Source organism: Bemisia tabaci, chromosome 1, assembly GCF_918797505.1.
Source record: "Bemisia tabaci chromosome 1, PGI_BMITA_v3".
Lineage (NCBI taxonomy): Eukaryota > Metazoa > Arthropoda > Insecta > Hemiptera > Aleyrodidae > Bemisia > Bemisia tabaci.
The window spans coordinates 22022196-22050061 of record NC_092793.1 but is presented as its reverse complement, the minus strand read 5'-3'; the positions used below and the strand labels follow the sequence as shown (position 1 = coordinate 22050061).

Sequence of the window (27866 nt, the reverse complement as noted above, 5' to 3'; positions counted from 1 at the left end):
CATGTCCGGTTTCGAAATCAACCAATTATTCACTGGAGTTCGCTGAATCGGCGACTTTTGCCCCCATGAAGTTCCTTGACTCATGCAGATGGACCTGACACGCTTAAAGCTTTTCTTGATGCAAAAAATGAACCTCCAGAGTCATTCTGCAGATATGTTTATGGCAGCAGGAGTCAGAGCCGATAGACGCGCAGTGGTGACGTCATTATAAAGGCTTGTCCTTATGACGAATGGACCACTAGACATGGTGCGCAATTAAGAACCACAATATACATGTCTCTTCATCTAAATTTTGCGTACAATACGATGGACGCATTAAATCTCCAAATCCAATTCACAAGTTAAAAAATTACAATTTTGCATCCATTAATTTACATTCTCGCTGACAGAAAACGCAGAGTTAACTCGGGTTGAATCCAGGACTAAAGTATAATTTTGGTGTACTTTACGACAAGGCCGGATTTACCTACTTGCCGCCCATGGGCCGCTAGTATTTTGCCGCCCCCTTCTCATTCGTTTTGAAACATCAATGAAAACCATCAAATGAACGTGCCAGCGGGGGAGGGGTGTATAAGACGCCTTTACTGGTGTTGAACACATTTTTTGGGAAAGCCCTGTCAACACTACTAGCAAAAGTTCACGGAATTTTGCGCTGAAGTTAAGTTTCGTAAACCTATCTCTGTGTGGACAAGGCCTTCCATTCATAAGATATAAACGAAAAAATTATGAAAGAACAAACATAAATGTGGATTAATGATTTTAGCTTCCGCCGCCGCGCCTCGCAGACCGCACTGTGTTTGACGCAATGCGTGAAGTATTCACGTAGTCTTGTAGGCGCTATGCGTCTCACGCTGATCGCACTATGTTTGCCGCAATGCGTGAGGTATTCATGGATTCTTGTAGGCGCTATCCGTTTCACGCTGTCCGCAATGGCCGCACTGTGTTTGATGCAATGCGTGAAGTATTCGTGCAGTCTTGTAGGCGCTAATATGTGTTACATGCCGATCGCCGCGCCGAGGGCTTCTCCTTTTCATCTCAAGTCCTCGTCATCATTTCTCTCCAGGCCAAATTCCGTGTTTGGTTTCTCTCTTAATTCGACTAATTAAAGGTGCTGTCTCTTGTATCGCTGAAAGACGACAAAAGTAGAAATTACTATACTCTCAGAAAATTAGAGATTTTGTTGCCGTTTCTCGTTTGTAATTTTTTTTCTAAATCCGATTTTTTTTCATACCTACATTTAAAAAAATTGCAAAATTTGCCGCCCCATATAGATTTGCCGCCATTAGCCGCGGCCCATGTGGCCACCCCCTTAAAACAACCGTGCTTTACGATGGAAGAAACTCCCTGTGCACTAACTTCTCTTGACAAAATTAGAGATACCTTTCTATTGGAATGGGAAGGTATTTGTGCAAATCCAAGATCTAATTATTATTTGCGTTATTCGGGTTTATTTCAATGCCTAACAGTGTGGATCCAGAATGAGTAGGAGGGGGGGAGGATTTGCTGGCGTCATGATCAGGGGGATTTCCCCCCAAAAATTTTCAAAAAAATATCCCCTCCTAGATGGATCTCCCTTTCATTTGACCCGGGGGGGGGGGGGGCACGCCACCACTAAAAGGAAGGAGAGGGGTTAGGCACAAAAATACAACTTTTATCAAATACTTTCTTTTGCATATGTACTTTTTCCCTCACTACTCCGGTTGGAAAATATTCACTGAAACACCAACACGTACGAATTCATTTGTTTCCTTTACTGTGACCTAAATTATTTTTAGTCATCGATACCCAACCACACAGTTGTCTTTAAAACTTTCCGTGGAGCGAATTGTTTTTCACTCAGAATGTTGAACGAAGAAGGTGTGCAGTAACGAGCCACAATTTAGTGTTTGTGCACGTGTTGTTTGCTCTGGTTGAGAGCTCTTTCATTGTTCTCGTTGAAGATATTTACCGGCGAATAAGTCATCATGGCTAGTTTGTCTACGCATTTGAGTAAACTAATCGGCAAAGTTTGAGCGCTGTGCACATATAATGTTGAATCACTCTAGGTCAAGTTGAACCTCGGTCATGAGTCAAGTTACCGCACGAGCAAGCGCTCACTCAGATTCTGACAATTGGTACCTACCTTCAGTACTTAAAAAGTGGAAATATTGGCAAGCAGGTTTACCATTTCAACATTTAAGAACGAAGGGGCTTGATTTAGATAGAGGAGTCTCGACGATTATTGTCACCGCCATACTTCACTGGCAAAAAAATCGGTCGTGTGAACCGAACTTTCGGTGTTCCATACCATCCCAAATATTCGGTTTGTCAAACTGAGCTTTCGGTTCGTATAACCGAACGTGCGGCATATATGACCGAACTTCGTTCGTCAGTTCACTTTACCACACAAGTTCGGCTACACGAACCGAATTATTTGGGATGATATGGAACACCGAACTTCAGTACGTACGACCGAACTTTTTTTCCAGTGTACATTTTCAATGTATCGAAGTTAAGTGTTTGTAAAGCTTTCAGCCTGAATTCTGGAAATCCACCTTAACTTGCACTATATACTCGCACTGACACATACGGAATGCTTCAGAAAAGTATATACTTATTCGTCAATTGTAACGGAACATTGCAACAACTCAAACCGAATTGCGTAGGCACTATTTGCAAACGCGATACACTTTCGATGGATCTTTCAAACGCCTCCATTTCGATGCGTGGTACGCATTGGACTTTACGATTGGCGTTGCGGAATACCGCCATGTGCTGAACGAACTTTCAGTGCAATTAAAATAATGAAATCGGGTTTATGGCACGGCAATGAGCGACCAGATCTTTTCGCTTGAATTATTACGGTCTAAACGCTTCGTGTCTTCGCCTTGTCAATCGGCAGGATCTCGGAGAAAAGATGAGCGACGATCCCGCGCGTATAGTATGCAAAAAACCGCAGATCTATAAGTAGGATTTTTCCTGAGGTTACGGGATTCTATCCTAACTCAAAAATCATGAGTGTGTCCGGCCACGACAAGCAAAAACAACATATTTACATAAGGGTTTCAACGAAATTACGTCGTTTTCATTCGACGGACCGTGACCTAATCCTTGATTTAATGCATATCTTTGCTTCTTATCGTCATGCACCGACAAATAGAATATTATAGAGGAGGTTTTCTTTCGCAAATTCGATCTTCAGCCGTTTAAATAATGTGTGCTGACTCCTCAGTCTCATTTCCTCCTCTTACGTTGAAATAACGCCTCTTACTCAAACATGTGAGCGTATGACGGAGTCTAACAAATGTGATGTATTTAGGGGGGGGGGGGAGATAATTAAATACCAGTTTCGTCCTTTAGGCTCATTATTCTCATAGAGAAAAAAAAGGAGGTGTTTGCATTTCGGGCATCTTGGAATTTTTTGATGACTTGATGACGTAGGTGGGTACAGCTGGGTACATCGACGTCCCCTTCACGCTGTACCCACCTACGTCATCAAGTCATCAAAAAATTCCAAGATGCCCGAAATGCAAACACCTCCTTTTTTTTTCTCTATGCATTATTCTCGATCATTTGACGTGAAAAACAATTTTGGAACAGCGCGATCGAGATAAGAGGTTTCCGAGTAGCAACCGATAATTTTTTACTGATTCGACCCTTTTAAATTACGCTTCTAGTACATAACAGAATCTGGTTTTCATGCATAGCGTCCTAAGATCGCCGAAATACGAAATAAGTGACGACCAAGTATATTTTAAGTTTATGACACTCTGGAAATGCTTGGAAAAGACGAAAGACATAAGCAATAGATTCCCGTAAAATATGGTGCCTTCGGCATACTATTATTCATCATATTTTAAGATTCCGATTCATAAAACCATCTCAATCTTATATCATTTAATCCTTCCTAGTTCAATTAACCTTCATACTAATTGTGCTATGAATTTTGTCAACTTCACGATAGTTCCACATAGAGACGTATGGGAATTTTTGTACCATCGCAACCGCTGAGGTAACGGGATAACAAAACATCAGTGTTGCGGAAGTTCCGCTAATCACGATACATTAAAATCATCGCATTCTACCGTAAACTCAGCATCACTGCTACAAAGAACACGCTTTAACCAAACCGGGACTCTGATTGGTGGGCTAGAGCCAAGCGATGCCATTTCTCACGATTTAAATTCATATTTTCGAGCAGTCCCAGTGAAATGGGGGATTTGCGTCTACTCCCAGAGGAAGGTTGTCAAGTCGTGCGATAAAATTCGGATATTTTACGCGGGGTTAAATGAAAAAATTGCTAATTTTACAGCTTCGTATAGCAACAATGTCGCCGACCACGGCCGGGGGACGAGTGCAGCAACGAGAAAGTGAAAGTGATGATGGCAATGCCAATGACGCGCGGGGACGCCGCACGGTGGATCGAGTCAATGACACAGTTCAGACATGACATTTTTTACTAGAACTGCAAAATTTTAATGTTTATTTCGTCACATTTTAAATTTCAAGGGAAGCCCGTTGTAGACAATTTCACGAGGAATCCAATGGAACTACCTTTCAAGCCTCAAAGATTTGTATAGACGGAGTTATAATCGTTTGAAGTTTCCAAAATTTGTCCGACCTCTCCTACTGACTCGACTCACAGTGCGGCGTGTGGCTCCAGCAGTGGAGACAGCGCGAGGTTTGATCCAGAATCGCTCACAGACGGACAGTTGCCGCCGCACTTACGGCGCTTGGGTTTTTTCATCCCAAACTGTTTAAAACGGGATTTATGTAGGCCAAGAAGCCAAAATTTAGCAGTGACAAAATGAACCGAATTTTACAGAGGTACACTAGGCCGCATTTTGGTAAAAAAGAAAAATCAGTAGTTTTGAATGTAACCGGTTACACACTTTCTCCTGTCAAAACGTCAAAGTCGAAGATCTGCAATTCCGCAAATCGTAGACCAGTATACAATTTTGACTTTAGATATCGATACATAAAGTTGATCTGACTTACGTAAAGCCGGAGATTGCGTTGAGAAGACTGCTTTTGCCGGCTCCGGAAGGCCCCAAGATGGCGGACAGCTCACCAGCTCGAAACTTGCCACTCACTGATTTCAAAATAGTCCTATCCACACTATCTGCAAACACAAGATACATATAAAGTGAGAGGATGAGATGAAATTATTTGAAATAGTTCTAATGTATTATGAGCTTATAAGTTAAGATACCCTATTATGACAGCTGCTTTTCGAATTCTACAATAATTCAGTGTAATTGATATACATATGTTTCCTTGCGTAACAAATATGAATTGTATCTCGAAAATTGTGTTACTTATCTTGCTGAAAAAACCACGCTCTTAAAAAAGGAACCCTATCGAAAATCACATCAGGGCCGGATTTACCTACTTGCCGCCCATGGGCCGCCTGTATTTTTGCCGCCCCTTCACATTCGTTTTGAAACATCAATACAAACCATCCAGCGAACGTGCCGGAGGAGGAGGGGTGCATAAGACGTGTTTACTCGTGTTGGGCAAATTTTTTGTAAAAGCCCTGTCAACACTAGCAAAAGTTCAAGGAACTTTGCACGAAAATTAAGTTCCGTAAACCTATCTCTGTGTGGACGAGGCCTTTCATTTATAAGAAAAGAACGAAAAAATTATGAAAGAATAAACATGAATGTGGTTTAATGATTTTAATTTCCGCCACCATGCCAACCGCACTGTGTTTGGCGCAATGCTTGAAGTATCTCTACAGTCTTGTAGGCGCTATGCGTTTCACGCCGACCGCTGCTGACCGCACTGATTTTGGCGCAATGCGTGAAGTATTCATGCAGTCTTGTAGGCACTAGGAGTTTTACGCCAACCGCTGCTGACGGCACTACGTTTGACGCAATGCCTGAAGTATTCATGGAGTATTGTAGGCGCTAATATGTGTTACATGCTGACCGGCGCGCCGAGAGCTTCTCATTTCCATCTCAAGTCCTCGCCATCATTGCTCTCTGCGCCGCGCCGCTCCAGGCCAAATCGCGTGTTTTGTTTCTCTCTCAACTAGACTACGAATGGCGCTGTCTCTTGTATTACCGAAAGACGAATAAATTAGAAATTACTACACCTTAACTCTCGGGAAATGCGAGATTTTTTCGCTTATTCTCGTTTTTAATTTTTTTTTTCTGAATCAGATTTTTTTCTTGATACTTACTTTTGAAAAAATTACACCATTTGCCGCCTCCTAAATTTGCCGCCATGGGCCGCGGCCCATGTGGCCACCCCTTTAATTCGGCCCTGTGTTTTTGATGAACGAAGCATTCCAGCGAATGGTTTTATGTCACCAAACAAATTCAAGTTCAAAAATGTGATTATTTTGAACCGGAGGAACGAGATCAATTTGACTAAATCTTGCAATTAGGAAATACTATTTCTAGCTCATCTGTAAAATCTCTTATCGGCATTGTCAAACTAAAGACAATAGCCTACATGTTATTTTTAAAATGAACTATAAATATTAGTTTTTCACAGCAAAATGTGATCCAGTTATCCTTGATTGCCCTTTTGTATTCTAGATCCTCTGGCTGAGAACACGCAGTGAGCACAGCGAATTCAGATCAGAACTCAAGAAAGTTATGCACTTTCAATTCACGTCTCTTGGAGGGCGGAAGGCATTGGTATACCTCGAAGAAGAATGCCCCGCCATGGGTCGTGGAAAAATGCTGTGGACAGATGCAAGAGCGCAAAGGCAGTTCCAACTCTGTACCAAGCGGCGCCGTGCCGCGCCGCAAGAAGTCACGAGCTGAAGACGAGCTCAAGTCGGAAGTGCACAGACCTCGGCCCTCGACTCGGGCTCCCGCGTCTTTCCTCCAGTTCCTGCAGAGCGGAACAAACAGCTAATCACTATTAACATAGTTCCAGTCCCGGGTAACGCGGAACCATACCGATACGTTGCCGCACTGAAAAAAAAAAAACTTCGGCCGTGGAAGCAGTACTTACGACTTACGGGCTATATAGACATGTTCCGGGCTCAGAGACCGAAAGCTCCTGGCGTAGCAGCCGCAGCAGTCGAAGCTACGGCTCCAGCACCCGGAACTTTCGGCCTCTGAACCCGGAGCGTACGGTATGTCTGCACAGCCCGTAACTTTTTTCAGTGCGATTTTCCGGATAAAATACACAGCAGGGCAGTGGTGATGGATGAGCTCCCAGCATTCTGTCAAAGTATGGTTCTTTTTCGTAGATTCATAAATCAGTGCTCCAGAGTCAAAAGGCACCGAACTCAAATTAAGTCATTTCGAGGTATCTGAGGAAAACGCGGGTCCGATCTGTCCCGCATAGATTCCATTGTAAATCGTAATTCTTGAAACTCCGTTGCAACAGATGTCAACCTCAATCTTGGCGCTTCAGCTTAGGTATTGCTTATTCTTTACATTTAGAATAACCGATAACGTGAACATTTCTTTATGAAATGCGTGCTAACACCGCTGCAGTGAGGGATTTAATTCAGGTGCTCTTTTTTTCTTGTAAATGGGAAATTCAAGTTTCTCAAGACCTATGCCGAAAAACAGCTATATCGTTGTTGCGCAAATCGTGTCCTACAAAAAATGTTGAAGAGGAAACATACCTATAAAAAAATGTTTAAAATTGCACCTTGTCCGGCTTTTGATACTAATCGAACAGCAAAATATCAGGTCATACGATCGAACTTTTTTTCAGGGTAGCAATCGATTCATGCTCGAGAAACAAAACGGCAATGCGGCAAGTCGGTGGTGAATATGAAATGCACGTGATCGTAGCATCAAGCCGTTGCACACGCTTGATAGTAGCATTGAACACGCTTTGAAGTGCCGAGTACTGTAAATCATGGGTTTGATTTCCATTTATTTATCAGTGTGTTCGGGAGCGAGAGCAATAGGATCCTGACCTGACCTCGCGGTAGAAGATCCTCAACAGGGCGTGCATCAAGAGTCAAGAGACCCGTCATTACCGTACATCATCACCCAGGGACGAGACACATCTGCAGACTGGGATCCTCAAGACTGGATTAATAAACGCTTTGCCGCGGTCAAAATCGTCGCTCATGTTGTGGGTCATGGAAATGGTAATGAGGAAAAATAAAATGGATGGATTTATGCTGAAAAGAACTATGCGAAAACGAATAGAATCAATAGGAACTATGAGGTGTGCAAATCCTATGCACATAGTTCCTTTTGATGTAATTCATTTGCACATAGGTCAGTTTAGCACAGTTACGTTCAAATGCGCGTGATTAGTCCAGAGCGCCAATACTACCGTGTTGAAGGAATAACGCCGCATGAGCATTCTAATGTTATTGTCAGATTGTTCTCAGTAAAATATCGATTTTTTTTAAAAGCTATTCAATTCATTTCTTAAAATTTTCAGATGCACTGGATCAAATAGAGCGTGAAATTGTCCGAAAAATTGGATTAAAAAATCTGCGAGATTTTCAGAAAATTTGTATTTTATCATGAGAAATTTGGCAACATCCGGAGGTTCATACGGTGTATTTCCTTAGTACGGCAGAAAAAAACCGATGCGTGCATGGCGCAGCCTCATATTTCGATGCCCAGGGCGAATAATCGTTTAATAATCAGCCACATTAATAAAATTATAGATTTTATTTTCACTTGCTTTGCTGTAATTGATGTTAATAGTTTCCTGCTCAAATTTAGTACCTTCGCACTATGAATTGGAAGTGTCGTCGCTTCTCAAACGTAAAGGCGCCTCTCAGTTTCTACGTGAGCTCACAATCAGTGCCCAGTATAACTCTATACTTTCGAAGACTTATGTGGAAACAAAGATACGCTCTTACGTCAGAGGAGCGACGATACGTAACCAGAATCAGTCTTACTACACCAGATATTGTTTAATTTCTGTCATGCTGTATTTGCATTTTTGGATAAAAAAAAACCAAGCAACGTTCCGATCACGTGAACTTTTGCTGGTACATCATTTAGGATTCAGCAGAAATTCGCAGAAAGATTCAAAGCGTCATCTTTATCAGTTCTCTACTAAAAAAAACGAAGAAATTAGTGATGTGAAATGTAACTACTTACATGATTGTTAGGTTGATTCTGATTAAATCCGTCAAATTGTCTATTGTGAATTAGGTATATTTATATGTTAGGAAATCTATTGCTCGCAAATCCTATGCACATACTTCCTTTTAACTTCACTCGCACAATTTAAAATCTCCTCATTAATTTGATTTTGCAACAGTCTGCATTTTCACAAAATTCTCTTGGTAAATTGGATGTATTTATGCTAAAAAGGACGATGTAGCATGCAATTCCTAAGCAAATTTTTTTTATCTATGTTTATACATTTTTACGCGTTTTTTTTAAGCATAAATACGTCGAATTTATGTAAAACTATGCTGATATAGGTGGCTGAATACTCATTTCGTTGTTAGTGCTACTGGCCGCTGGTTTAAGAGACAAATCCACACGAGTGCAATAAAATTTTAAAAAAAGGATGAATAATTAAACGGAATCAATATTATGTGTGGAGTTTTCAGGCGGGTCGATAATGCGGGTATACATGGATATTTTAACATAAGTATTCAATCAGTTGAGAAGAATTGATGGCGTTTTTTACTCTTAGCTGTGTTTTTTAGATAAATATTTGTCACTACGCGAAAATGGAGGTATACATATACCTACGTTACCTGTTTGGTAACTGAAAATAAACATAATCTCAACAGGAAAGCAATTTGGAAGCTTCGGCATATTTGCCTTGACCCAGACATTAGAAAGTAGGATTAAGCTCGCATTCCGGTCGTGAATGTATAATCTCGGACTTATGAACCGTTGATAATGGAAAGTGAAGGGGATAAGAAATTAATGATCTGCAAATGAAATCAGTAGCGTAATGCCAAGATCAAGGATTTTTCCGGCAAGAATAGTTCATAATATGGAACCGCGATCTAGTTACCGTCTTATCTCAGAGGGGTCAAAGATAGCCCGCTTTTATTTTTCCACCGACTGAGGTCAACAAAGTTTCCCCGAACTTTTATATCAAAGTTTTTAAGTTTGCATAATGTACTTGAACTCGTTTGTTTGTGCGCTCTAGGAATCGAGATAGGACTTCGATTCGGATTGTTTTGGACTAGGAAGTGTACAAAAATAAAATGTGTGTCTTCACACATTCGACCATTGATCCTAATTTTTCATCAATCAGTAGCCAGTATAGATATCAAGAAGTATAGTTCTGATGCTTTGGTCTTCCTGAACCCCAAAAATAGAGGCGTCATTTGGGAGTGGAGGGAAGGGGGAGTAAGTCACTAGAGTTTTATCACTCAGGTAATTATTCACAATGTCTAGATGTCTACACAGAGATGGGTCAAACTTTTAAATATTGAGTGTAGTGAGGTCTTAAGCCAGAGCTCAGATTTTTAAATTGACTTTTAAGGCTATGTTTGCTTGTTGAACCAATCGATATCGATACAATCTCACCTGTTTGATATATCGAATACGATCTATTATTTCGCCTTCAGAATCACACATCATACACAGTGCGGCCGGCGCGGAACGTCTAGTAGCGCCTTACAAGTCTGCAGGATACTTCATGCATTGCGCGTACACCACGGTGCACCATTGCTGCACCATTTTTTTTTTTTTTTTTTTTTTTTTTTTTTTTTTTTTTTTTTGCAAAGTAATCTTTGGGCTAAAAATAATTCATCACTAATGACGATAAATTGGGGGATGGATATGAACAGAGGTTTCGAAATTTCCCTATAAAAGGGCTTTAGGGAGCGTCATTTCGAGGGAGCAAGGGGTATTACCACCCCATATGAATCTTGGAATCAATCTTCCACTGGGTCAATATTTTTGTACATCTAAGGAACGTCTTTTGAGTAGGAAACGCGGAATTGCCTATGAATCGTTTCAATATAATATACGGAGTCACTCCTACAACGCACTCCGGCGTTCTGCGACACCCAAACGCCACATTTATCCTCCCAGAGGTTTTCGAGCAATTGACACCGGGATCGTTTCAATAATTTTTAAATTCAGTGTGTCGATCTTGGTAAATATTGATCAAATATTGATTAAATATTGATCAAATATTGATTGAGTATTGATCAAATTGATTACATATTTATCACTTTTCAGGCATTTAGGGTGATTTTTTTCAATGCTCTCTTCTCTTCCCTCCAACACAAATGTTGCCTTCTATAAATAACTACTGTCTCCGCCAAAATTTGGCTGAAATAACATCCCCACGGGCACTGATTACACAGAACTCTGGTGATAGGTCAAAATGTCCAAAAAAAAATATCCAAAAGTCAAAATGTCCAAACCCTGGATGCTCAAAAATCTAAAAAGGCCAAATATCAGTAATGTCCAGCAGACAAATAAGTCCAAAAGTAGGCAAACGTCCAAATGTGAGATTAGGCATTGGTTGAGTTGTCATTGGAGTTTTGGGTGCAGCTTTGCAAGCTGTTCGTGAATGCAGCCATAGAAACAGATGCGTCGGATAATGGAGAGATGCAGGTGAGGAAAAAATGGTGATACAATTTTTCATGAGCGCAGGCCAATTCTTACTTTTAAAAATGCATTAATGATTTATTTTCCAAATTTTAAGTGGAATTGACAAACATAACAAACATGGCTAATATTACCCCGTTTGGCATGAAAAGCAAAAAATAAAAAATAATAATAAAAAAAAAGTTATTCTTGTCTATAACAACAAATAGTTAGTACCTATATAATTACTCTTTCCATATTTGAACATTCGCCTACTTTTGGACTTATTTGTCTGCTGGACATTACTGATATTTGGCCTTTTTAAATTTTTGGGCATTCAGGGTTTGGACATTTTGACTTTTGGACATTTTTTTTTGGACATTTTGACCTATTACCCAGAACTCTCCCCCATGGTGATACCACGGAACCGAGGCCCCTCGAACCAATGGCTCGCGCGGATATCAATCTCGTTTCATCACTGGATGAAGTTTTATGCATGCACTTTATCCACGCCTATCTGATTGTGAGAGCCGAGTAATGTCATTCCTCCAGGTGTTGCGTTATTCCCTCACATAATGAACCCGCTGGTTCAATCACCTCGCGTCGAATGGCGGTCAAGGTTAACTGCCCCCCTCCCCCCTCCCGTTCAGTCTGCTCCGGCGTCCTCACTGAACGAACGGCCAAGCTAATTGAAATAAAACGAGGAAGGAGGATAAAATGGTAAAAAGTGAGTGAGTATATCGGGAGAAATTCATTGCCGCCGGTTATTCCGTGTGATGTGAGCAGCGCAATGGACTCGAGTAGTCGTGACGTCACCTCGGGGATTCTCTATTTTATCGACTTGGATCCAAACAATAATTGTGAAATATTGTAATTTTTCAGGAGAAAAAAACGGAACTCCATTTCAACGTTTGCAGAATGTTCACTTACAAATGAGAGACACTGGGAAGTGCTGAGCATTTCCGACTAAAAACTCGACTAATTTTTCTTCTGATCACGCGCAACAAATCAGCGACATTTTAAGGAATAATAAAAAAGTCTCGATAATTTTTGTCATAAATTTAATTTTTTGAGTTGATTTGGCACTCTTAGAATGTAGTTACGTTCCTTTTGTCTATATCGTCACCTTCCAGGCAAAGTATCACAAGCGCCATGCGACGTTTAAAAATTTCCGCCGCCATTTTATTTCTTTACTGAGAAATTGTTGGTTGAATCTGTTTGGAAATTTCACTAAATTTTATCGGCAGCACAAAGAGAATTCAGTGAAATTTTCGGACAGCTTCGTTGTACAATTTCTCTGTAAAAAAATATAATGGCGGCGGAAATTTTTAAACGTCGCATGGCGCTTGTGATACTTTGCCTGGAAGGTGACGATATAACGACGATATAACACTTCCCAATGATCTCATCGACCTACAAAAACTCAAAATTGAGATTATTTTAATGCCAAAATTACGACGGTTCGTATTTTCCATTTCAGTGAATGTAATCTCGAGGCAAACTGTTTATAAATTTAATCCAGGGCACGGAAGTATGAGATTATAAAGAAATTTCACCAGTGGCGAAGCGTGAACATAGGCTATTGATACCCTCCCATTTGAGGCTTTAAAAACATCGATCAGTACAAAGTGTTATTTCGGACACCCTGGGAATCGATCTCTTTTGATAGGATTGAATGGTACATCAATCGATTCATCGCCAAGCGCCTCACACAGCACGCCACCGAACTTCTTACACCCTTTTTTTGCATGAAAATTGATCGAGCCGTTTGTAAATTTCTTCATGACGCCTGATCAAATTTTTCCGTCGAAATCTCAAAAACCGATTTCTTGTCCCTACTCGACCATAATCGGCCTCTTTTCTAATGGACATTCACGTATGTTGTAATTTTGTGATGTGACATGTGGTACAAGTGGACTATATTTTGCAATAAGGAGGTACTATCTCTGGCTCATTTCAGAAACAGCACATAAGCCATGATTTTCACGTATAGATATGGGCTCCTATGGATGAGCTATAGATGCCTCTTCATAATCGCAAAGTTTGGTCCATATGGAGAGTTACAGTGGTGATTAACGCACGAATTCACCCGATTTTCAAACGAATAACAAGACTAGCCATCGGGGCAAAGTTTATTTCTTAGGATCAAGGATTTAAAGTTTACGACATACAATCTCGACAGGTTCTCATTAGATATGCGTTACTGCGCGTAAGATTGCTTTATCAAATGGACGGTGTGAAAGCAGCTACACCCCCCCCCCCCGCAACGTCACGTTTGGGTCTCTAGGGACCTTGATCCCACAGTGGTACCTCATGCGATAATCGATGTATTCGATGGTTCCAACCCGGAACAAATCGACTGTTTTGATCTACATGTGATTCCCTAGACTAAGGTGTGCGATTGATGGATCTCAGCCTACGGAGGCAAAATTTCAGGAGGAGCGACTTTTGCTGAGATAAAGGTGGAAAATCTACTTTTTTAGTTTTCTTTGGGGAAATCTCTCTAGTATACCGGAAATAAATTGCAAACTGCTGAGTACAATTTTGTGCCAGCAGAAAGTGTGAGGTTGTTACATCCTTAACAAGGTGATAGAATAGTGCTTAGTCCACACTATTTTGAGAGGAAATCAAGACAAAAAAAAAGGTTTTTAGTATTTTTTAAATTTCTTGTTGCATTTTCATTTGAGTAGTTTGAGCCCCGAACATGACAAAGTAGAAAAGTAGCAACCTTTTCTCCAAACTAAATTTTGGAACTACCTACAACTTTCATTAACTTATGACGCTGATTTGATGCGACATTTTAGCCCCCTCCCCCGAATGTTTCTTATATACACTCTTCACAGGGATGGTGGATCTTCTTTCCTATTAACAGTCACAAATGTAATAAAACGGACGCGCAATGCATTTGAAACGGTACATCCGTCATTTTTGCTCTGACACATGATGTGTCCATAACGCGAGGCGAGATGCACATCGCCGAGTGAAGAAACTCGTCCTCTACACCCTGTTAGACCTCCGCTAATATTATCTAATTACTCTGCAACTAATTAGTTGACAATATTGCGAGAATATCGTCAAATTGGTTCGTTTCGGTTGCTTTTGACGCAACTGCACGGCCGAGGAATAACTTTCAGCAGAGCTCTTGCACTCGATTAAGATTTGCGGTTTATGCACCAGCAACTGCATTACAAAGTCCCGGGAAACAAATAGTCTTGCAGCCACAACTGAGCGAAGGATTTTATCTGAAAATAGAGAAAAACCTAATTGAATATCAGACGCATGTAATAATTCTCTCTGTAAACGCATTTTGAACTCTAATGAGCGACGATTACACCCAAAGTTACAAAGAAACACGGATATTTCAAACTGCGAGTATGGAATTTTTCATCCAATTTTCAAGCCTTTCTTTAAGGCCTAAGCTTCCAAAGTATATGAATAAGCGAGGATAGAATATCTATACTGGAAGAGTATGGACAGGTCGGCAATTTTGAGGTTAGATTATGCAGCTTTTGGGGCTTAGAAGAGCAGCCAACTTATGAATTACGCCCCCTGGCCGCTACGCGGCCCAACCCCCTGAAGGCGCTCCGCGCCATCAATGGGCCGCTTCGCGGCCCTATTTTTACCCTCCTATCAGTGTTAGTTTTATTTTTCCCCTAAAAAAATACGATATGAGGTATACTTTAATTTTAAACTTTACTTAAAATTACTTTAAAATTAAAAGGACGCGTTTTGGAATGACTGCTTGATGAAATATTGCAGTAAAACAATGCACAGTGATAGTCACAGGTAATCATTAAGACATCGTGGGTCGGGGATCGAACCCACACCGAGTTCAAAATGGACGCATCCGACGTCTTAGACGACTCGACCACCGCTCGACGTGTGGACACTGGCGCGAATCTTGTGTAGATAAGTGTAGAGCTGATGCGCAGGCTACACAGCTACTGCGCAACCTCCTTGACCACTGCGCATCCTCCCGCGCATAGCGGTAGCAGTACCGGAGCATTCTGTAAACTCACTCACTTTTATAACGTGATTTTAAAAAAACCTGGGTCCTTTTTCCAAAATCTGATTACAGCGGGCTCATCTAGGGCCTATTACCTGTCGATTTACGCAAAAATCATGGAAATCGGCCCGGTAGAACGCTCAAACGAACTATGACAAAAAGTATAAATTTACATTGTTTAAATGGGAGAATTCGCAACTTTACCACGTAATATAAAAAAACCTGGGCCATATTTTGAAAATCTTAAAAGAGTCGGCTTATCTAGAGACAATTGCCCGTCGATTGCCGCAAAAATCATGAAAATCGGCCCGGTAGAACGCTGGAACTAAGCGTCACCAGTTTCGCAAAATTAGGAGGTCTCGGAGCTTATAGTATAGATAACAAATGCTCCGTCATTTGAAAACTATTTGACTTAGTGTTTGCATAAATTTACTCATTTTGAGAAAAAACACTCATTTTTGAACATTCTTGGCCATTTTGGTTTGATAATGAAATCTGAGGATTGGTTGTGACATTTTTGTGTTAGGAGGTTCGCTGCCCTTTTGAGCCCGAGCTCCATACTTCGACATGTCCACACAATCCCTATAAAGACACTATGTAAGTGAGGAGCAGCATCTTCACCTAGATTTTCGAGAGGAGCAGATCCATGGGGGACGGACGTAGTCTTAAAAGATCTATTCGAGGACTCTGAGTCATCCACGCGTACCAGAGGAGTTCGATTAATCGAATTACGATTCCTGGGCGAAGATGAGGAGTATGTATGGATGTATCTGGGTAGTGCGTGGTGGAAAGGCTGCGGCATGCGCGATGCGCGGCGTGGATTTGGCCCTGGCTCGCAGGGGGCGACGAACCCACGGCGGCGGCGACGCCACGCCACGCCACGCGACGACCGACGCGACGCGACGCTCCGATCAATTGAAAGCGAAAGGAATCCCGACCCAGTGATGTAACTGTGTTAGGAGGGCCTCTGCAGCCACGGCTTGCTTACCTTGCTCTTTTACGCGTCCATCTTTTCCACGATGTGGCCAACAGCCAGCGCGTGTCTGGGTCTGGGGTTTTCGAGGCTTTGGTCCTCTTTTTTTGGTCGAACCAACTTCTCAAGGCGGTATGAAGTGTTTACTGGAAGGGTAAGGAAATCAGGAGGAAAGAAGGAGAAAAAGGAAAAGAAGGAGAATAAGGAGAAAAAGCAGAAAGAAGAGAGAAAAAGGAGAAGGAAGGAGAAGGAGGAGAAGTAGGAGAAGGAGGAGAAGGAGGAGAAGTATAGGAGAAGGAGGAGAAGGCGGAGAAGGCGGAGAAGAAGGAGATGAAGGAGAAGAAGGAGAAGGAAGAGAATATGGAGAATAAGAAGAGAAAGAGAAGAAGGTGAATAAGAAAAAGATGATGATGGTGGTAGTGTTGAGGAAGAAGATGAAGATGAAGAAGAAGAAGATGAAGTAGAAGAAGAAGTTGGAGATGTAGAAAAATAAAGGGATCAAGACAATTTTGTTTTCATTTCATTTGGTTATTCGTATTTACTCACACCCTCCTTCATCTCATCATTTTCTTCCATCTACTTTATTTTGCATTTTTCCTATCTTTCAGTCGAATTGGAGCTCGAGCAGAATTATTCCCTTGAATTTTTATTTGTGTTATAATTTATTTTAATTCTTTTTCGATGTTTTTTTTATTCGAAGACTAAATTGCCATACAAATTAAGGCACCTGGCAAAATAAAATTATCTTACTACCGTTTCTATATCTATTACTACGACCACTCCTACCACAAGAACTACTTCTGCTGATGCTGCTCCTACAAATACTATTATATCTGCTATCATTACAGCTACTTCTCAAATTAATACTGCTATTCCTCCCACTACTACGACTCCATGTTTAATTATTCAAATACAGATTCGAATAATCAGATTAACTGCGAAAATTAATTAGTTGTTTTTTCAACGCAGCGTTAAAGTCTCCAAGAAGGCAGATTTTAATAAAGGAGCTGCCGGCTTTCAGGGGCGCTCTGACATTTTTTCTTTACTCAATCCATGATCGGAGATAGATTGGTTGATGGAATACAAGAGTGAAAGCGGGGGAACTACCTAGCCCCTTTCGAAAAATCCTTTCCAAGATATTTTGTAAGATAAATGTGTGGCATTTCTGTGAGATGGATTTCCATTGATATTTCCGCAGGGACAGCTTAAAATGTCTTATAGTTCAATGCTCAAGAGACTGCCAAGAGTGTAAGCCTCCAGGTTGCCCCCTTTGAACTCCCTCCAAGATCTCTTTCAATTAGGTGCCGGTGCCTTTCTGGGCTCTTCACAAGGAATTCTTAGTTCCGCACATGCTGCAACTATTACTATACCACTGTACCATTGTTATTTCACTGTAGAGGTGTAAGTAGCTAAAAAAAAAACAGTACTGGTAGTAGAGGGAACCTCTTTAACATGCATACGTTTTACCTCTACCGTATCCTTTCTCTACCTCCCTCTCTCCCCCCTCTCCGCCCTCTCCCCCTTCCTCCCTCCCCCCTTCCTCCCTCCCCCCTTCCTCCCTCCCCCCTTCCTCCCTCCCCCCTTCCTCCCTCCCCCCTTCCTCCCTCCCCCCTTCCTCCCTCCCCCCTTCCTCCCTCCCCCCTTCCTCCCTCCCCCCTTCCTCCCTCCCCTTCTCTCTTTCTCTCCTTCCCAATGCGCTTTCTCCTAATGATCAATCGAAAACGAAACTGAGTCGCGTAAGTCGAATGGACCACAGAAATTGATCGATCAATTGGGGCTACTTGAGGAGATAATAAATTGCACGAACGGCAAGATTTTGCGGGGAAAAAGAAATGAAAATTGGTGTAAATTATCATTTCTAGCGGGTGCAAGCGCTGGCTTGGAACTGTTGAACAGCGACTCTAATAATCTTCAGTGCAATTGATCTTCCGATGTTGCGAATTCTCAGCGATTTACATGGTTTTAAGTTTTCATTGATTGGTTCGATCCATTGATTATTTTCTTGATTTAAACTTTTAGGCGGGTTTTATTTGTATTTTTGTAGATTAAACACCTTTTTTTAAATTTTCCAGTAGTTTTGACGTATCTTTTAGTTTTAATATTGTATTTTAATCATCTTTAAGATAAAAGCAGCTCAAAATTGTTCATGGGATGACTCTCTTTTTGAGTTTTCTTGGAGAGGTTCCCACGCCCCTTTTCAAGGTGGAGAAAGTCCCTTCGAAGGCCTTTTTGGAACTGATGAAGTTCTCCAGACCCATCTTGATGGTGTCATATGATCCCATATACATCATCAGGCAATTAACACCTGCTGATCTGCTCCTCCACTTCTTGCCGCCGAACTTTTACAGGACGTCCACGTCGTATCCTCCCGGAGGGAACACCAGAATGAAAACCTCATAAAAAAAGTGATGCTGATTAAACATTCTGCATGTAAAAAAAGTGTGCGAGAATGTATAAAATGCTGAATTACCCACAACAGCAGTTACTTTAGCAATGCTAATATATAGAACTAACTGCGTGGCAAGTAATTCAGCATTTTATAAGTTCTCGCACACTTCTCTTTACATCTAGAATGTAGAAACAACTTCGCTTCTTTTAAAAAAAATTTACAACTTTCTCTATAAAGTCGAAATGTATAAAAGAAATTTTGGCCGTGCCTGAGAGTATGTACAGCGATTTTCCTTGGTCTTCCCTAAAGTTTTTGTGATTTAAAAATAAATTTTCCCTTAAATTTCTAAGAAAGATGACAGTATGCTGGACTGAGCCACAGTCAGCAAGACTGACCCATATTCCGAGGATACGTTACGCGTTACGGTGGTGCGAGCGTGGACTGTCACACAGTGGATCGAGTCAATCAGAGTTGGACATGACATTTTCGACAAAAACTGCACACGGAGAAAAAAACTTCCCATGCATGGAACCCGCAGTTGAGGTCATATGGATCTCTGAAGTTTTTTGACCACGCATTCGAAAACTTGAGGTCAAGCGGCCGAAGTTCGGGTCAGACATCGAGGCACTTCGGTATGTACCGGAGTACTGTGGATGTGTGACCCGAACCCTTCGGTATATATCGAAGTACTTTAGATGTCTGACCCGAACCTCTGCAGCTGGACCTCAAGTTTTTAGATAGGTGATCCGAATACTTCAGAGATCCATATGACCTCAACTTCGGGTCCCACGCACGGAGTTTTTCTCTCCGTGGCAAATTTTGACGTTTCATTCGTCCTATTTTAAATTTTAAAGGGTGGCTCTGAAAGAAAATTTCACGATAAAACCAATGGAACCACTTTTAAAATCTCAGAGTTTTGTATAAATGGTGTTTTAAGCTTTTGAAGTTTTCAAATTTTGTCCGACCTCTCCCATGGACTCGATCCATTGTGCGTCATCTCGGCGGGAACTGAAATGCAGGAGCGAGAGCGAGGGCGTTGCAGCATGACGGTTTAATTGTGATCCGACACGAGAGTGGCTCATTATTACGGCACCGGAGCCGGCAGCAGCGTCGCGGCGTCGGGCGTCGGGCATCGGGGCCGGGGACGATTAGCGTCGAAACTCATTCCGCGATTCCGGAGTCGGCTCATTTTTGCCCATTAACAGATGCAGCCAAATGCAGTTGAAGCAATGAAAATGTCGGATATAAGTGCAGCACGACCAGCGTTGCCACTCTAGCCAGGCGCCACCGAGCTGAAACGGACCGGGATCAGGACGTTGCATCCACCTGCGATGCATCCACCCAGCCGTTGGGTTAGGTTGGGTTAGGTGGGTTAGGGTGGGTTAGGGTGGGTTAGGGTGGGTTAGGTTAGGTTAGGTCAAGTTGGATTAGGTTAGGTTGGGGAAGTTACATAAGGGTGGATGCATTGCAGGTGGATGCAAAGTCATGCACTCAAGCGGACCCAGAGCCTCGTATCCATAGTCATTCCTGAAGGTGATTTGATGGCTGCTATATTTTGTGCCAGAGCGACATGCGATATATCGCATCAATTAGTTCTATGTTTCAGCTATTTTTCATTTTTATCGAATTTTGATATAGCATTCTGTTGTCACAAAACCAAGACTTTTTTTCAGAGAAGAAATATCGCATCTCTCTCAAACCACAAGAAGCGGTTGTGGTTTGAAAGAGAGCAGTGGAGGTTAGGAGTCGTAGAGCGCGAGGGAGTGCTGTAAAGCGACTTATATGTATGTATGTAAATATCGCATACCTGGAAATGGGCATGGAATGGGTCGGCTGGAATTTCTAGAAGAGATCGGGTCCGCAATGATATAGAGTGCGTCAGATCATGAGAGTTGAAAGTGACATCGTATTGGACGTCATGACCGAATAGCTTGTCTGGTATGGTCATGATAACAGGAGAACGGAAGAAAGGCTGCCGAAGAAGATGCTTGGTTTAGATTCGCCAAAGAGAAGACGAAGGGGACGCCCAGTGAAAAGGTGGGAACAGGGGATTTTAGAGGAACTAAGGGTGTGCCAACTCCCCGAAGGGCTTTGGGAGGATACATGGGACTTTGGTGGCTGAGTGTCGCAGAACGCTGAAGAGCGCTATAAAAGCGGATTTTATGTATGTAATATCACATTCGATACTGACATCGAAACTGCACTCGAATGCGATATTTTCTCTTAAAAAAATCCTGCCCTCATTGCGTTAAACTCATTTTGCAAACGGTATAGGTGAATTTTTTAGTCTCATGGCTTCAGAGATGCGATATCAAAATTCGATAAAAATCACAGGTAGCTGAAAACATGGAACTAATCAATGTGATACATCGCATGTCGTTCTGACACAAATTATGGCGGCCATTGAATCAGCTGAAACAGCACCTTTCCTTTGGAAGACCCCATTTGATTTAAATTGCAATTGAGAAAAGTTCAAGGTGAATTCTTAGCATAGCTTTATGAAAAGGATAATTTTGCAAACTTCCAATATGATTCAGCAGTATTACTATAGAAATGGATCCTTTGAAAGAATAGCAATGATTACCACTACAAAAATTCAAAGTACGAAAGAAAATGTAACGTGAGCTTCGTAAATAGGGTAGGTTCGCTTCTTGATCTCAAGTCAAAGCGCCCTCATTTTGCCGTGATACTCTGCGCTTTGACACACAGTTGATTTAGTTGCCCAGTCGATCCGAACCCAACGAGCGTTATTGATATCGTTACACGCACCGGATGACATCTTCAGCATGGAGGTCATCGCATCCCCATGACGGGATTATCTCCACAAATTGCTCTCTACGTAGTGGTACCCTCCTCTCGCAGAGAAATGCCCCCTCAGAATATTTCCCCGTCTTGGTTTAGATTTAATTTGTCAGGACCTCCGTGCTTATTTGTGGCCAAGCTTGGCAACTTCTTTTATAGATTCAATGAGATTGACTGCATCGCGACTCCTCCTTAAAATCATGCGTGATTGCAGTCACTTCAATTTGATGTCGCTAATTACGTCGCATGAGTCGCCAAAATCAATTCACAATTCACGCGACACCCTTACAAACACCAAAACAGCTCGTAACGTAAAAACAAATATGAAAATTGGTGGTGATTCTGGCAACACAGTTTTCTATGCATTTAAATTCACCATAAACAATCGATTTTTAGTTAAAGTGGCTTACCTCGATAGATATCGATTGATTTATATTCATTCAAAAGGACATGGCTCGGTGTTGTCCGATTGTGAGCATCGCCTGCTGCAGAAAACACCGGGATACGCGAGAGAATCTGTCTACGCAGTACAATACAAAACACCCATAGAATCGATGATATACGAGCATTTTGAGAACTAGAGGGTAAAATCGTAAAATGACTGTCCTTATGTTGTCCTACCACAGCCCAAGGCGCGTGTGTGCTAAAATCAACGTTAAAGGATATGAGTTGTTCTGATAGCGCTGAGCTCCATCGACAATAATTATCCTCCTGATCATAGTGCGATGTATTTTATGAGTATTTCAAAGAGGTTTCAGGAAGGGTTTTTTTCTTTTTTTTACGAGCAGGTAAATTAGAGAATTAGGATTAGCGCAGTCATAGGTCGAAACTTTTGGATTATGTGTTCTGAATTAAACAAGAAGAAATAAGTCACATATTCGGAAAAACGAGTTAAGAATAAAAACTCTAGGCTTTTAATTTAAGAACTTTTAAGCTTAAGAGAATAAGCAACTATCAGAATATTGGACACGTTTCGCTAGTAGTTTCGCTTTGGATGTTTGGAAGAAAACGGATGTGTCTTGCCTAGAGGCATAATTACGTCCCCGAAAAATCTTGCTTGTAAAACCTGAAAATACATACAAGCATATGAAGAGTGTCGTTTGGTTTGACTCATCGGATGCGACACTCCGCATTTGGTACCTACTTCAAGCTTTATTTTAAGGGCCGCAAATTAGATTTTTCGGAAGAATGATCAGCTGAAATGTACCGATCGTAATGGTTCCGTTTTCTTACCAAAAATTACAAGCGAAACCAGGAATTCAGCAAAATTTTCGGCATCTCAATGTCTTTTGTCTCCAGTGTAGATTCATTTTATTTTCTCCTCATAAATACAGCAATTCAATGTCGTAAAGAAATATTTCAAATAACGTTGCTTAATTTGCCATCATTAGGCAATTAAAATGGCGATCCTCGATAGAACGTTTACACAATGAGGAGTCATCAGTGTGGGGTCTTTAATGTAAAGAACTTCGTCCGCGGTTACATCCGTCCACTGATTCTTTTTCCATTTGCTCCATTGGACGTATTAAGATCGGAGGGAAATATCTTCATTGTGATATTGACCCTTTCACACATGTATTTTCTTAGGTACCAGGGCCCAGGTTACAATGGAAATAATTCCCTTTCATTTAAATACATCCGATTAAGAGTTGGTATCGGCGCGTATTTCAAAGTCAGAATCCTCCAAATGATGCAAACGCTGTACCTAACCATTACTGGACAACCACACGCACCATTATATTCCAAAAGTCAATGTCATAAAGCCCCCCCACCCCTTTTTTGGTGCTGAGAAATGTCATAATTACTGTCGAGACTTCTTTTGTTCCACAATGAGCATTGAAGTCCATTCGGAAGTGGCAGGAGAACAATAAATCAACAATTCAGTCAGGCCACTGTTCAGGATTACATTCGAAGGATGAGCACACCATGATGGTCAAAAACGATAACACAACGTGCGGTCCATAATTCTCTCAATTTTGCCGGCGGAAATGGAACTTGCACTCGGTCACAAACCTGGACGGAACTAGTATGGAAGGGAGGGGTGGAGGGGGACTGGATTCACTCTCCCCCCCCCCCCAAAAAAAAATCTACTTTGTACTTTGCAAGAAATGTGAGAGATTCAGCGAAATAAGTGAGTGATTATTTGCTACTCCGAAGTTTTAATGCTGTACGTTTGTTGGTAAGAACAGCTCAAAATTGCGCTTGAGACAACTCAATTTATAAAAAAAAATTCCAGGAGAGGCCCCCCAGGCCCCTTCTAGGATGGGAAACTTCCCAAAACCCGTTTTTGGAGCTTTGGGTGTCCCAAAAATCCTCCTTGACGAAGTTTGTTTTAATGCCTCTTAGACCTCCCTTGATGAGATGTCCTGCTCCCTGACAAACAGTTCCTAGTTCGGCTCATGATTACAAAGTTTGCCAACCGCGAATCCATTTTCTCCTTCGAGAGAATCTCACTTGTTTCAAAAATTCAAAATTAATCGTTCACGTCTGTTGTCGGTGCAATAAAATCGCGATTTGATCGATGACGATTTTTTGCAGTATTATCGAGCAAAAAATAGTGATAAACTGAGACAAAATTTTGATTTTATGGAACGCGATTCTGCAGAGATAAAATTGCGACTAGCCGTTGACGATCCTAGCAATTTAGTCTCCAAAAAAATTCAAAACATCCCGATATTCCCGTCGAAAAATGCTACTTGGGAAGTGGCCAAAAAAAGCAGAGCGACAAAAGTGGTGATGGAGTTGCCATTTTGATCGTAAAGCGAGGACCAGCCCAACGGGCGATCCCCGTTCTGGACTTGCGTCAAACGGCGGGCTTCTCGTGAAAGTGGCTGTTTGAGCAACGAGGGGGCAGCATCTCCGTGAATGGCCTGACGACTGACACGAGGAGGAAGTGAATCGCATAATCTGATACCTTCATCGCTGATTATGATGCTGCTCGCTCTGTTGTTACACCCGAGCTAAAATCCACTTCTTCACCTGGTTCTCACGATGATTGCCGCAATCGACCCCACGGTATAGTTCGTTATGGACCCCGCGCCATTTTATGCGGTCATTTTTGGGGAGTAACATCGTTTTTCAGACGTAAAGGCAAGCAACTCCACTATTGAATTATTTACAAGATTTTGACGATGAGTGTCGAGGCTTGAATGATCGATTATTGATATTTCCCCATTTGAAGTTGTGGTGAAGAATCGATTATTAAGGTGTCCATTGTGAACACCCTATATATCGGTCCTCCTCCATAGGTTTCAATAGCAGATCAATCGGTATATCGCAAAACACGCCACGTAATTGTTGACGATTCAATTTTGTCCAAAACTTTTACTAGTAAAATCAAAAGGGAAATCAATTAAATTTTTTTAGAAGAAATTCCGAGAAGTATCAGAATAGGATACAATTTGCGAACGCAAATTTTATAACATTGAAATGTAATGACGTTCTTTTGTCTGAAGGACTATGTAAGATAAGAAAAAAAATCTAAAAGAAATCTAAAAATGTGTACTTTTTGAGGAAGAGTGCATGTTATGCAGGGGAATTTTATTATTTTTAGAAGAAAATTACGTAATTTTTTAATGTACGCAATAATTTCATACCATTTAACTAAAAACTATGATAGGTATTCTTTTAAATTACTTTAAAAGTTAGGTGAAATTTAAGTTGATTCTTGCGTAGAATTTATTGCTTTGATTAACATCGAACTTAATTGAGTTTTGAAGAAAAAAAAAGAAAAAAAAATATCGAAGTTCCTGGAAACTATTTGAATACATGGAAAAAATATTCGTTATTATCCATGTAATCCTTCGCGAAAAATGCGTTGAGGAATATTACACCCCACCAAGAATAAGAGTTTTCACTCTCCACCCTCACCCTCTCCTCCTCTTTTCTTCTTTATTCAAAACTTCTATCTCTTTTGAAAAATGTCATTTTAAACTCGACCAGTTCTTACAGTCAATGTTAGTTAGGTCCTTGCATATTTTCTTCCAGAATTCAAGATTCTTCCTGAGGATCGGATTGAAAATTAAGTGAACTGATTTTATAGTATACTTGATAGGTATGTAGATATAAGAGGTATTGCATTCATTTTATCATTAAATTCTGCTTAGCTCCTTAAAAAGATTTTTGAACCATGCAGAATTGCAGATTTCCCGCAACTTGCCCATGTTCTACCACCTCTCACCTTGTAGGCCAAGTCTTTCTCTTGCGATCTTTTTTTCAGGAGAGCCTGATTTCTTGATTTCAATATTATTGAAAATGCGAAAAATCATGAGTTGACTCATTGAGGTCACATATGTATAATAAAGTTGCTGTCAAGAAAATGTGATAAAATTTCGATGAGGTGTGTCCTGATTTCCTGGGCATAAATTTTCCATGCATGGCTGAGGATTTTCAGTTCATATCGGGTAAATTTCTTCAGCTTCCTTGGTTTTTCTTCGAGACCTTGCCATACGGCATTGTCCTCAACCTTCCGATTGAAATACGCATCGTCATGCTCCGTGCGTAAGGTCACTGAGCATGACCTCCTGGCGGTCATATATCGAAAAAATGCGCCCAAATTTGCCCCCCTGGAGCACGCTCCAAACAATTACTCGGTCGTGAGGTGATTCCCTACGGTACTAAATTGCTCGGGTTGTATCGCTATCCATTAAGTATCCGGAAGAGTTCCCAGGAAGAACCCCGTAGCTTCTAATCTGGCGATGCGTGTGGAGAGTTATTTATAGTTATATAGTATGCGTTTATACTGAAGAGTATCATCACCGAGTCTCATGGAAACTCCTCCTAAGTCGCAAGAAAAAAAAAATATGAAGATAAGAAATGGCGGCGACTTCAGGTGAGAGTGGGTGAGAAAGGGTTGTTCTTAACCTCACCGGTTACCTTTTTTGTTTTAAGGTCTCGATACACGATCAAATTCCCGAGCCAATTACCATCAAAGTGTCAGGAGTCATCAGTCTGAAAATCGTTACTTCGCCTAATTTTCAAATGAAAACCTTGCAGAAATGTTTCGTGTGGCAAAAAATGATGAATAGTGGCTCTCCACTCTGATCAAAAGACGGCCAGTCCAATTTTGATCAAAGAGGACTATTGTATGGTGAGCATCAGTCAGCAACTGCTCTGTTTTGATCGGAATTGGTTCGGAATTTGATCGTGTATCGAGACCTACAGAAAAAGTTCAAGTCGACATTAGTGAGGAAGATGAGAGAGAGAGAGAGAAAAAGGAGGAAAATAATAAGAGAAAGAATAAAAGGAAAATCAGATAACGATGACAAAGAAAAAGGTAAGAGGAAGGAGAAGGAGATGAAGAAGCAAAGTATGAGAAAGGAGAGAAAAACAAGAGCAGGGGGAAGAAGAGATCAAATAATACGATAGCTTTTCTCAAAACGGGAACGATTACATTAACACCATGCAAGATCGCCTTCAATCCCGGTATAGACAACGCGAGCTCCCACGTGGTCAAATAGTGGTATCATCGTTAAATGGCAGGCGCACTCGAAACAAACACAAATGAAATCTTTTTGCCAAACGAGTGGATCGACATTGTGTCAGATCGACAAGATTCGGTGGAACGTGAACATATCGACATCAATTAGATCCAGAAATACTGGGGAAAAAAGTTTCTAGTCAAATTTTGTCGATCGGAACCATGCAGGGCCGGATTAAGGGGGTGGCCACTTGGCGGCAAATTTTGCAATTCGTTTAAATGTAGGTATAAAAAAATCGGATTCAGAAAAAAAAAATTATCAATGAGAAAAGGGGACAAAATATCTCTCTTTCCTGAGAATATAGTAATTTCTAATTTTGTCGTTTTTCGGTGATACATGAGACAGCATCTTTAATTAGTCGAGTTAAGAGAGGAGCTAAACACACAATTCGGCCTGGAGCTCAGCGCAGAGAGAAATGATGACGAGGACTTGAGATGAAAAGGACAAGCCCTCGGCACGGCGCGCGGTCGACATGTAACACATATTAGCGCCTACAAGACTGCATGAATACTTCACCCATTGCGCCAAACACAGTGCGGTCAGGAGCGGTTGGCGTGAAACGCACAGCGCCTACAAGACTGCAGGAATACTTCACGCATTGCGCCAAACACAGTGCGATCACGGCGATCAGCCCGGCGCAGCGGCGGAAGTTAAAATTATTGAACCACATTTTTGTTTTTTCATAATTTTTTGGTTCATTTCTTATAAATGGAGGACCTTGTCCACACATAGATGGGTGATTTCACGATAACAGGAATAGTTTAAATGTGAAATACCT

General features: G+C 41.3%; 1 protein-coding gene across 1 annotated transcript in view; it reads right to left on the bottom strand.

Annotated features, from left to right (window-relative positions):
• The window catches only part of LOC109041184 (ATP-binding cassette sub-family G member 4), a 66151-nt gene that overhangs the window by 27727 nt on the left and 10558 nt on the right, over window positions 1-27866 (bottom strand). The window contains exon 2 of the mRNA XM_019057420.2: window positions 4978-5101. Coding sequence (XP_018912965.2) covers window positions 4978-5101 — 124 coding nt within the window. The remainder of the gene's footprint in view (window positions 1-4977; window positions 5102-27866) is intronic.